This window comes from Eptatretus burgeri, chromosome 5 (assembly GCF_056783735.1).
Source record: "Eptatretus burgeri isolate ZD-2024b chromosome 5, Ebu_testis_v1, whole genome shotgun sequence".
Taxonomy (NCBI): Eukaryota; Metazoa; Chordata; class Myxini; order Myxiniformes; family Myxinidae; genus Eptatretus; species Eptatretus burgeri.
This window is the reverse complement of record NC_140965.1, coordinates 76,095,402-76,108,389: the sequence shown is the minus strand read 5'-3', so window position 1 is coordinate 76,108,389 and position 12,988 is coordinate 76,095,402. Positions and strand designations below refer to the sequence as shown.

The window sequence follows — 12,988 nt, the reverse complement described above, 5'->3', positions numbered from 1 at the left end:
TTTACAGCATTTATCTGTGTTGGTTGTGTTCCTGTAAGAGCAAAATAAAATTAATTGCATACGTATTGGTGGTACACCCAGGGTCCGGTCATGGGCACAACCCTCCCCCCACCACCCCCCTCGATAGTTGAGGGGTGGGGCGAGACAACTTGTAATTTTTGCCTGTACACGTGCCACAGTGCAAGTGGTTTACTGACCCCAGCTGCAGATAGACAGGAATTGGCCATGGCACAAAATATTATTGTGGGCCGGGAGTTTGGATGAGAAGACCACTACTAGGTGGGGGAAGCTATGTCGGTTCCCACCAGACTCCCCGGAATTGTAGGCCGTCGCACACAGATAATTCCGTGACGCGGCGGGTCGCTTAACCGACCGTGGATGCCAATAACTCAACCACGTGACCTAGCGTCCTCCCGTCTATGGGTTAATCGGGTTACCTAATTAATCACGTGATTTAATTACCGGGGAACATGCCCTCGGTACGCCTTGCCCGAATCAGATCACTCTGCCGGATCGGATCACTTTTCCAGATCAGATGCAGCCGAGCAACACTGCCAAGGACATACCGGCTAAAAGGAACGAATCGTTGGGAATAAGGTCCCAGCTAAGCTAGGATTCGGACAATGCTGGATCATTGGAAGAAAATCAAAAATGAGCAGGGAACATTCCTAATAATGACTTATTAACAGTCAACTTACAAAAGGGGACACAGAGCAGACTGAGCGCGAAATTAATAACAATAACGATCTTCTGCGGTCTTACTAAAGCAGACAGGTGCCAGGAAACACACACACATGCACACACACAGACACAGAAAACCCAATGAAAAGGAAGTTTTGAACCAGGAAGGGAGGGGAGTTGAGGCTTTGATCTTGGTACCTTTGTGCTTAATAGCACGATGCGCCACCAATACGTTTCGTGGGGGGGGGGGGGGGTTGCTTCGCAGTGCGGTACCCCACAGTGGGCACGTCGTCTTTGGCTTCGGCCGCACGTGTGGACACCGTGTTCGTGAAAGGAGGAGCTTGAGTCGAGAAGAGGCGGAGTCCAGAGTGCGAGGGTGGAGTGGTAGGTGGGACCAGGTAGGTGGGTGGGGTAGACGTCATATGGGCGGAAACGAGGATGCGGAGTCTGGGCAGCAGGAGGCGGTTCGTGGCGGTGTCGATGAGGCGAGGCGAGGAGGAGAAAGAGAAAGATGCCAGAGAAGCAAGAGAGACTGCTCCGGCCTTTATGGGACTCGCAGCTCAGGGCCATGCCAAATCAAAACGTCATCACCCAAATCGGGCGCTCCGATTGGCCCCGACCCCTCACATGGCCCGCCAGCTTTGGCCGGAAACCGCCTCACTTTGTTTCCGGCGAGGCCATCCCAGACAGTGAACATATTTCGCTCTGACCCCACGACATGACACGAATCGCCCACACCGAAATTGGCACGTGAATCGTCCTGCAAAAACCCCCGGGCTGTGGCTGGGCGACCGGTCGAGGATCCCGCATGCCTGCTCGGGCGTTCGACCAGCGTCGATCAACGCGCACGCCAACGTGGCCCACACTGTACATTCCTCGGCTCGATTGCAGCTTCGCTGGCCGTAGAGACGAGAAGACGTTCACCATCCGTGGAGAATCCACTGCTGCCAGCGAGGGCCGAAGGTACATTGCCATGGATAAATCCATGCACGTTTCATGAGCGGCGTATGTGTCTGCCTTCGAGTACATTCCAACAGTGTGCGCGGTTCGGCCATTACGCACGTGGCTAGCGCTCGCGTTCACACGACTCCGCTAGCCTGTGCGTGGGGCGAACACCAATATGTGTCGGATATTGAGGTTGAAAAGGAACAAGCCGCTTCTACTCCGCACACTCGTATCCTGCCCAACATGGCGTGGAGTCATCTTTATTAGCCTCCGTACGCGTTCCGTGCAGCGTGGGCGTCGTGCTGGCTGTGTTTCCCATGCCGTGAAAAACACCATCCGTGCATCCTCTTAAGAAGTACTTATTTCATGCGTTTTTAATGCAGCCGGCAATTCTCTCCAGACCATCGGAAGCTCGAGTCAACAACCTCGCACTGCCAAGCACACGACTCGCCGCATACGCCGGGTTTAGGGCTCGCCCGGGAACGAGGATCTCTGTGCAGCAATTTCCTCACCGCAGCGCCGCACGTGGCTGATTTACCTCAGGAATAATCAGACAAAAAGAAGAGTGGGAACGAAATAAAGAAGAAAATGATTTAAGCAGACCTCGCTATTAGATCATCGCAACGCACTCCCTTGTTGTCCCGCTAAACCCAAAGGAAAGGGACTATCTACACATATAATAATGGAATAACTCTCTTGGGACACCTATCTGTTGCATGTATGCGGTTCTGATAACCGCAACAATATATTTTCCTCACCTCCCCCGCTATCACACCCGCCACACCTCCCAGGCTACTCCTGAAGATCACAAAATGAAGGTATGGATTGCCAGTTCAAATTGATATTGGCGTAAACCATTGTGAGTTGCCATTTTTGGCATTCCACGTAAACAAAGTTGTCTCAAAATGCCTTGGTCGAGCATGTGATACATGTACAAGCTCATCCATAAGCCTTCGATAAGATTCTCTGCAACTTCTGAAATAACAGCACATATCTGTGACAGTCAACGGAGGTATCATGGCAGATACATCACATGAGGTATTAGAGAGTTGTTCAGAAAGTTTCTATCCTGGCATTGAAAGCAACATCATTTGCTTTCAATTGTTTATTTATTTTTCAACATTTTTCAACTTGTTAGAGTGACCACTGACTTGCACCCTGTCTTTCTCACTCTCAGCACTGACACTGCACCTCTCTCTCTCTTGCACCTTTGTGTGGTGTAGCGGGCCTGCGGGGGCGGGGCATGATGTGGGGAGCGTGGTGGAGGAGTGGTCACGTGCTTGCACGGGATATAGGAGTGCGCGCCGCCTGAGGCGTGGTCGTAGTTGCTGTAGCCGTTGTGGCCTGCGGAGTCTGGAGGTCGTGTGGCTTGTAGAGTGCATCGAGTTCGCAATAAAGTGGAGTTACGGCAACGTATGCTCACGCTCTCGCTCATGCAATAAAGCAGGGTTGTACTGTTCCCCCGCTCGTGTCTGCCTTGGAGCACCTCTGTCACGACACCACAGTTGGCGACGAGTCTGTTCGGATCGGCGTGTGCAGAGTGGTTGGGTTCGGATCGGCAGCGAGTAACTCAGCGCACCCCGCGCGGTTCGAGGTCTATGCCGGGCGAAGGTCCCGGAGGAGCACATCGCGAGGAGCGCATCGCTGGTTTCGCGCGCCGCACGCACAGGCTTCGGGGCCAGGCGTCTCACCGTCACGGCCGGCTCAAGCATGACAGAAGGTCGGGGCACGGCACACGGACTCGTGCCCATCTTCATCGGAGACGACTTCGAATTGTTTTCTGAACAGTTGGGCTGCTATTTCCACGCGAATGAGGTGGACGATGAAAACAAGCGCAAATCGATCTTGCTCGCCTCGCTCTCAACGGAACATTATCGGCTGCTGAGTGATTTGTGGACGATGGCCGCGCTCGGAGTTTGTTTTATTACTGCTTTGCGAACCTCGGAAATGGTTTCTGCGAGGTCACGGCTAAAGAACGAGGACATGCAGTTCAGCTCAGACGCGGCGTCGGACGTCGCGCAAGCTCTGAGGAATGTCCGGGGTCTCGATGGTCGGTGCGCAGCAGATGATCCGGAGGTCAGCGCGATGTTCCAGGTGCGCACGGCTGCGCGCACGGTCTTCGGCACTGGTCGTGGCCGAGCGTTGCAATGCAGTCAGTCGGACGGCGGTCTGAGCACTCGGGAACGTCTACGGTGTGTGTGCCGAGAGTCATTGCCCATCATAACGGTCATGGATGGCGGTGTGCGAAGCGACCCTTACGTCCCGGGTCGAGACCTACTGCCGGTACGGTGTTCAGTGCATGGCATACATTTTAACGCCCCGGGTCGAGTCTTGCAGCCTGGGTACAGAGATCCCGGCGACCCGGAGCGCGAGTTGCTGCTGATGTTGAACCTGTCTTCAATTGGTCCGGAGGTGACGAGATCAATGACAGTGGAGGTTGAGATGATCGGGGCATTGATGCTGCCCATGTTGAACCTGGTTTCAATTGGTCCGGCAGTGACAGGACCAATGCCAGTGGAGGTCGAGATGATCGGGGCACTGATCGGGTGTCGAGTTGAATCCGCTCGTGCTACCCTCGCAGTGCACACGTATGCCGGTGAAGCGCTGCCGGCGGTTGGTGGGGCACACGTCTTGGTTGCCCGGCGGGGTCAGCGGGTTGCGCTCCCGCGGTTCGTGGTGCGAGGGGAGGGGCTCGCAGTTCCTGTTTCGGAGTTCGTACCTCCAGGTGCACCTGTGCCTCCTTCGGGGCACGTCTCTCCGTGTGGGCCCGGGCCTCCCTCGAGACGCGAGGGTGAGGTTCCGGCGACGGGGGCCGCGACGATGCAACGTGAGCTGCCGTTCATTGCTTCCTGTGACGATGATGTACGGTTCTGGAGCAACGGAAGCCATGCCAGCCGCGATGAGCTCTCGCGCTTCGGCTGCGCTCATGGTGCAATGCGCGCCTGTGTCGTTCAGGCGATTTCAGCGGGGAATTGCAGCAAGCCAGTCGCGTTCAAGAAGTTCGTGGATCGCAACAGTCGACGACAAGGAGGTCATCGCTACATCACGACGACAACCGAGAGACGGACACGTGATGTGATTCATGGGTTGCTGTTCGTTGCGTATTTGATTTTCATTGCTCAAGTGATGCAGTTTAACGTTGTTGAAATAAATGCCGACAGTTCGTGTGTGAGAATATGTTTGGCTGGGAACAGTCGGTGGGATGTTCGAGTTGACCGATGTGATATGAAGGCTTTGGGGGCGATCGTGGCAAATAAAGAGGTTTTACTGACCTCCCGCTGCGTGGGCAGCCCACGGTTCGTTACTCTGTCATATGCGAGGATTATATTGGGAGAACGCGCTGTACGAAAAGGGGAGGTTGCATCTGCGCAAACGATGTTCTTGTTGCTTTATGACATGAGTGGATTTGATGTGTGGTTTTGTATGGGATTGCTAGGATTGCTGCCGTCTAATTGCCGTGTGGGTCTCAGAGATCGACTCAGAGCCGGGGCTGGTTCGCTGTTCAGCGTTCCCCCACCTCTGGTTTCGGCAAGGTCAGACGTGCCTGGCGCCTGGGGCACAACTCTCTGTTCTCGTCCGATGCCGTTTGGACGTACGTTGGAATCTCGGCTGATTGTAATGCGTGGGTTTGTTATGGAACTGATGGTGTGCCCAGCCGTCGGCGCTGTTCAGCGTCATCGCCCAAGGCCGGACGGGCTTGGCGCCGGGCGGCACAAACCTCTGTTCTCGACAAGGTCGGCTGCGCTGGCGCCACGGGGCTTCCAGACAACGGGCTTCCGGGCTCGGAATGTTTATCTAATTTGGGGTCTGTCTGGGGGAGATGTGCCGCCATGTCGGCCGGGGGCGTTTGATGGTGCCGGGGGATGTTTGCTCGGGAGGTCGCCGCGACCTCGCCGGAGGACGTGTGAGCATGAGCCGCCTGGGGGCGCTTCTGCTGCGTAGTGATGCTGTGCTTCCCGCCTTGCTTCCTGATATCTGTAATGCGGTCAGGGTTTTTGTGGGTTCGTCATGCGACTCAGTCTTCGGAACCTGTCCATTGCAGTCCCACTCGCTCGCATCGACACGTTATATGGTGTGATGTGCCTATGCTCTTTGGGTTATTATCGTTTTTGTACCTCTCTGCTTTTATATCATGTTATGCTGTGCTGATTATGCTGATGCTTATTATGATGATGGTCATTTAATAATCATAGTTTTAGGAGGGAGGAGTGTGGTGTAGCGGGCCTGCGGGGGCAGGGCATGATGTGGGGAGCGTGGTGGAGGAGTGGTCACGTGCTTGCACGGGATATAGGAGTGCGGGCCGCCTGAGGCGTGGTCGTAGTTCCTGTAGCCGTTGTGGCCTGCGGAGCCTGGATGTCGTGTGGCTTGTAGAGTGCATCGAGTTCGCAATAAAGTGGAGTTACGGCCAACGTACGCTCACGCTCTCGCTCGTGCAATAAAGCAGGGTTGTACTGTTCCCCCGCTCGTGTCTGCTTTGGAGCACCTCTGTCACGACACCATACTTTGCTCTTCATTACCCCCACCCTTACCTTCCTTGCACTTTGGATGAGCACCTCCCCACATGTCTGTGTCCGGTAAGCCAGAGGTCACCAATTCCTCAGCTTAGTTTCTCTGATCAATCTCACTCATCTACCCTTCGCCAAGTGATTATGATGGTACTTGTCATGTTAATCTCAGTAAAACTGTGTTGGATAAATAGCTCAGGTTAGTTCTGTTCTTTGTCCCTTTATTGCATAAATTTGAATCCTTGTGTGTCTTTTGCCGCACCACATGGATACTGTATGCCCCTGCTGTACAAATACACCCTGTGAATAAATCCCTTGAATTCACTGCGCCACATGTTTTTCCTTGCACTCCTTTTAAAGAAACCCTTGTAATTGCTCAGTTCAACCTGCTCATTGTGTTCTTTCCTCTATTGGTCCAGCACTGTCTGCATTGTTATTAGACAGGAGGTTTTACTCCACGTGAGTTGCTCTCGTTAGCCAGTGTGCACTCACTGTTTCGCTCAGCAGTAGTCTGAGTGCACGCTGAGGGAGCGTACCTCACTTGATCGAGTTAGCTCCTCAGGAACACGGTGTCAGACGGGGAACCCTGTTAGAGTTGACAAATTAATCGATGTATGTGGTTGCTTCGCAACCCGCTGGGCCACGGAGTTTACTGTGGCATGTCAGCCGACAAGGCCAGGCATTAGGGAGGAACCCAAGTGCTTCCCCTCGCAGGATTCCTTGAACCCTGGTTTTGCGGCACTATATTCCTCATGACTAGTCAATCTGATGTATGAAGTTTCGCATCGATCTGTTAAGCTGTTCTGGAGATGAAGATTTTACATTTTCATTTTCAATCCAATATGGCCTCCAAACCACATTTCCGATGACCAATTGCTTGCTTTTAGCTACAGCCGCCGGATAGCTCTGTGAGCCAAAAGAAGGCTGAGTGTGTAAGTCCTTCCTTCCGATACATCGCTTCTACCCTTGCCAAGACTTCCAAACTACCTCCTCGTGGTGCACCATGGCAACGGTGCTCTTGGGGACACAAGCTAAATATCTGGAGGATCTCGGAGTAGGTTGGTACCATTGATGTGTTGTGTTCATGGTCCTCCAGTGTGAGGATATGCTTTGGCATTCACCAATCCAATCAGGGCAGGCGGCCCCGTGTACGATAGCAGTCATTTTTATGCAGAATTTTGATTTTTTGTAGAACATGTCAGTGGTTACTTCCAATGAGGTTCAAAGATATTTGAGATATGGCCATTTCATACTTTATTGATACCCTTTTTGGAAAAAAAAAATTCTGCCTTGCAAATTATGTACAGTTCCTGAAAGCACTTCTGCTAAGTTTATTTGTATGTTGATTCCGAAAGCACAAAATTACGCCGAACTATATGCTCAAGTATCTTAAATCATTCAGCTCGGTTCTTTTTTTTCCCCCTCTTTCTTTCTCTCTTCCTCTCTCTCTGTCTCTTTTTGTCTTTCTCTTTTTCTCTTTCTCTTTCTCTTTCTCTTTCTCTTTCTCTCTCACTCTCACTCTCACTCTCACTCTCACTCTCACTCTCACTCTCACTCTCACTCTCACTCTCACTCTCACTCTCACTCTCACTCTCACTCTCACTCTCACTCTCACTCTCACTCTCACTCTCACTCTCACTCTCACTCTCACTCTCTCCATCTTTCCTTCTCTCTTTCTCTCTTTCTGTCTGTCTGTCTGTCTGTCTGTCTGTCTCTCTCTCTCCTCCCCCTCCCCCCTCTCTCTCTCTCTCCCCTAAAATTAACTCTTTCTTATTCAGTTAACAACGCAGGAGTGGGACTGAGTGGACCATTGGAAGGCCTCAGCATGGACAGAATCCAGAATGTGTTTGAGACCAACGTGCTGGGTGCTGTGCGTGTGATTCGCTCCGTGCTACCTCATATGAAGCAGCGGCGCAGTGGACATGTGATCGTTATGAGCAGCGTGATGGGCTTACAGGGTGATGGCATTTTCTCGCAATTATTGAAATAATGTTTGAGCTGTCTATCTATGTTCCTCTTATCCATATCATTTGAATGGCAAGGCAACAATCTATGATTTTAAATTTTCAAACAAAGTCAAAAACGATAACAATGCTGTTAACTTCAGTTATACTTTTTATGTCCTGCCAAATGTCTTAGGACACCCTTTCTAGTGGGGCATCTGATTTGTACAACTATTGATATTCTCATCACTCAGTATGGTTGTAGTGGGGGGGGGGGGAAGGTGGATGATACAAAATTGAGTGCTCTGGATTTCAATCCATCAGTCCCAGAGGAAGAAGTTAACGGAAATCCAATGAGGAATGGTACCCGGGGACCCGGGTGTCACATAGTAACTTTAGAAGTGTTAGGAATGTCAGTCAGCTGACAAAGAAATAACTAGGGTGGGATTCAGAGATGAGCACTTCAACCCCTAGACAAATAGTCATGACATGACTGCACACATGATTTACACTTAATATCTTATTATAACTAGAAGCACCCGCTCCCTACGGGAGCCATCAAAGGGGTCATGTTATTATATTTATGCCTATTTTACTCCAAGAGGTCCTCGGATTACACACCCCAAAAATGGTTGCGATCGGTTCAGCCGTTTTTTTGCGGTACCTGGGAACAGACAGACAGACAGACAGATGGTGAATTATAGTAAGATGGAGCAAAAGTATATGGTTATGTTTGTGACCTAAACATCTTCTTCTTCTTCAAATGTTCTTTCACGAATTCCGTCATGTTGCTTGTATATATGATGCTCACCTAAGAAACACATTCGTGATTTACCTGTATTCGTCAGCACTAATTTTTTTTGTTACTTTGACTTGATTAATCGAGATAAAGATCGAGATATGTGCAAAAGTAAATATATGACGTAAGCACCCACTGGAAGAGCAAGGTAAGCGGTGTATTGGGGGCACGTCTGCTCTGTACGGCTGGCAGTTCGACTTTCCCATCCAGTTGTTGATATTGTGTTGTCTTTGCCGTCAAGCTCTAACTGATAATTTAAAATAAATATAAATTTGTGCTCAGTTCCTTTTTATTTATACGTGTTGGGTCCTGACCTCTGATTTACAGGATATGTTCAGTCAGAGCACAAAATGTATTTGGCTGACCTGCCCCACCACCATTCCCCCAGCACCATCCAGCCCCCCCTCCACAATTGCCCCATCCCCCCACAACCCACGATTCACCATCACTCTCACTAACCCACACCCACAATTTCCCCCTTCCCTCACTCCCAGAGAAAGCGGGCATGATCAAATATGCCTGTGCCTCTGTCGCGACGAGTGGTGAACCGTGCGAAGCGCACCGATCCACACTCGTAAATACAATAATGATTCATGTTTGAAGGAACATTATAGCCTCTTAAATGCCATAATTGAACCTAAATTGAAGTAAACATTCAAAAAAATGCCAGACCACGGAGGGTCTGCCCGCGTCTCGCCTTGGCGCGCCGTTTGTTGCGTTGGTTCGAGGGCGCCCGACCTTGACCGGGTCTCTCATGGGTCCTGTTGGTGGCCCTGATCCCCACCTTGGACTCCACTCTACCCGACTCGGGTTCCTCCGCGGACACAAACCCCACGCGTGTGACTGCGGGCAGAGCTGCACGACCATTGCCAGGGGTCGCACTATGGAGCACCCCCTCCCTCCAACGTTAGGGTACCCCAAGTGAACTGCGACCCCCAGCTCATCTCTCCCTCTCTGGCTGCGGGGGTCTTTTAATAAATCATCTGAGTGTGCGTCTGAGTGTGTGGGCCCGTCTTGTAAGTAGAACTGTTAATTGTTTTCCATCACTGTAAATTCTTGCTTGTATTTTCCGCGATAAGTCTTGCTCTGTGTCTTCTTTATTGTAAATAAATTACTGAAGAAATGTTCCCAGTTAGTTTCCGTCCTTTCTCGCATTGGTTCAGCATGGTTCGGATCTGAGTTTTAGCTGGGTCTTTGTTCCCGTTAATCTGCTCATCCGAGCCGGTACGACCTTGGCAGTTCTGCTCGACTGCACCCGAACCGGAGTTGGTCGTCGGTAGTTGGAACTCTACCGCATTCGGTAGAGTGACCCGGTTCGAGCAAGACGTGCCGAGGGCATGGTTTCCCGGTAGTCGAAATCGTGTAGTTAATTAGGTAAATTGGTTCTAGACAAAAAGACCCTACGCTACGCGGTTGAGATATTGGCGTCCACGGTCGGTTCAGCGACCCGCCGGCTCACGGAGTTATCCGAGAGCGACGGCCTACAATTCCGGGGAGCCTGGTGGAGACGACATAGCTTTCCCCACCTAGTGGTCGTTCTTGCCACCGGACCCCCGACCTGCAACAGTATGTTCGTGAAATACAGCCAAAACGGTACACGACAGCGCAAAAGTTTTAGGGCCACCTTACTCACCATTCGCCTGCGGTGTGCAGTATCAAGTTTCGTTCAAATCGGGCAATGAAAAAATGATTAAAAATCAATTCCCGATTCAGTCAAGTACTCTTTGGGAGAATGTCGTACCACAAGTATACCTTTCATTACACCTCTCTCTGTTTTTTTTTTGTGGTGTAGGTGTTGTCTTCAATGATATTTATGCAGCATCAAAGTTCGCAGTGGAGGGATTATGTGAAAGTCTTGCAGTCCAGCTCATCCCTTTTAATGTCCAGTAAGTATTATAACTACCGTGGAACTACAGTGCATTTGCAGTATATTTGAACTTGAGTTCACGAAGAAGGAAGGAAAAGTGTTTTGACCCCCCTTGGAATACCCCTGGGTACAGAAACATCTCGGCAACCAACCACAGTTACCCATGTGAGGTGTGTACTCTCCGGCAATGACAACTTCACACTAATATGGAGATGCAACTACAACCAGTCATGACCGAGCTGCCAAGGTGTTCTTTTAGAGAGCAGGCTTAACCAATTCAGTAAAAGGCATTGGTGCCACTATCAACATTTTTGGCCACAATCATGCTTTGGTGCATGTGATTATTGCTTTTGATAAGATACATTATGCACAGTATACCATATTTTGTAATGTTTCCTAAAAAGGTGGAAGAAATTCAAAATATTTGAGTGGTGATAAACTGTGCAGCATATGAGGCATGCGAACATGACTGCCGGTGATCATGGTGGAGAGAATAATCATTTGGTTTCGGAATTAATAATTTATCTTGTCCCCCCTTTAAGGGCTGGCAGGATGGCCTCGAGGTATGCACACTTGCTCTAAACTGTGTAGCCTGGGTTTGAATCCCGACCCAGCTATAAACGGTCATGCTGGTGTTTCACAGATCAGAGGTAGGTTGATTCATCAATGTGTGCACCATCATTCTAAACTGGGTAACCCGTCTTATGGCATTAGTTGGTGGACGATAAAGATTCCACGGTGTCCTTCGTGAAGAGTTGGCAAGCTATCACCAGTATCCTGGACAAAATCCAAATACCTGTCCTAACCTACAGAGGGCACTGCATCAGCAGCACATCCACTCTCTTAGCCAATGATGCTGCCCTGCAGCCTTGTGCTGCATACTAAGAAGAACAAAATCCCCTTTATAGCATCCCATTGATGCCATTCCATGCAATATTTTGATATCAAAGTATAAAAGCTAAAACACTTTAAAATTTCATGCTAATTAATAATTACTAAAACGCTGCAAACACGTGTCGTTAAATCAAGTGTTATTCTGATCAATTATCCACAAAAAATGTTGTAATTGAGAAGTTCCATCTTGAAATACTATACAATTAAAACACCATCAACTTTTATGTCTGCCCCAGCAGGGAAGGTTCAGGTGCTACCTTTCGAGCACGAAGCAGTCTTCATTTGGGATTGTGCAGACATCGTGTGCTGGGTGTTAAATTCCGTACCCTATTATTTTAGAAACAAACATATGGAAGTTTGAATACCTGGGGGTGGGGGTTGATAATTACATGACTGCAATGTGCAGATGGTGAGACCTAACATTCTTTGCATCATCATCATCTTGTGTTAGAAAATGTGATGCTTGAAACGACTTTAAGGTGTCAGCCTCTATACGTTTCTGTCACGTGATGCCCCCCTCCCCTTTAGTGTGGTGCTTGTCATTTGGTACGCAAGTATACCCACTCCCTACGTGAGCAGCAAGAAGGGTCATGTTATTACCCTCTCTGGGATATATAGATTACAGTACATATAGGCTCGGGCCTCAAGAACGTCGGGTTTCCTCCCTTTCAGTTTAGTGTTAAACAGCAGCAGTGACTGTTTAAAAATGTAATCATTCATGTTTTTGGTTTATATCTTTTACTTCCAGTAGGGTGCCTTACGAAATGCCACGATAAGCTATTTATACACGTTAGCATGGTGTTTGTCCAAGGAAGAAAAACCCATTGGGTGGTGGGGGGGGGGGTATTTACCGTATGACATATGTACGTATGCTACCGATTGCTTAACCCTGTGAAAAGCAGGGTAAAGCGATCTTTAGCGTGCGTACGTATGTCGTATGTCATACGTCGCACGTGTCTGCATTTCGTTAAGAGCGTACATATAAAACCATTCTGCGGAGGAAATTGAAACTTTATCACATGTGACTTGACCACGTGATATAGCGGTCACTCTTTTGAGGTCAACATAGGCCAAAAGGTCAACACAAGCCACATTTCTAAAATTGTCAATTTTCATCTGATTGACTTGAAATTTGAAGAGAATTTTCACATTTGGTCAATGAATTCAACCACCAATTATTATTTTTGAGGTCAACATAAGCCAAAAGGTCAACATAGGCTGGAATTTCTAAAATGATCAATTTTCATCAGATTGACTTGAAATTTGAACAGGATTTTCATTAAAATGACCATCATGTGTCACAAGGTCTGACAGCCATATTGGATCAAAGGGAAAATCTTCGAAAAACTTCACT

At 49.4% G+C, this 12,988-nt stretch overlaps 1 protein-coding gene across 2 annotated transcripts in view; it reads left to right on the top strand.

Moving 5' to 3' along the window:
* RDH8 (retinol dehydrogenase 8) overlaps positions 1-12,988 on the top strand; it is a 42,259-nt gene that overhangs the window by 14,034 nt on the left and 15,237 nt on the right. The window contains exons 3-4 of one of the 2 annotated variants that reach the window (XM_085882481.1): positions 7,910-8,089; positions 10,666-10,759. In XM_085882481.1, coding sequence (XP_085738607.1) covers positions 7,910-8,089; positions 10,666-10,759 — 274 coding nt within the window. The remainder of the gene's footprint in view (positions 1-7,909; positions 8,090-10,665; positions 10,760-12,988) is intronic. The other variant, XM_085882482.1, reaches the window with a different exon arrangement.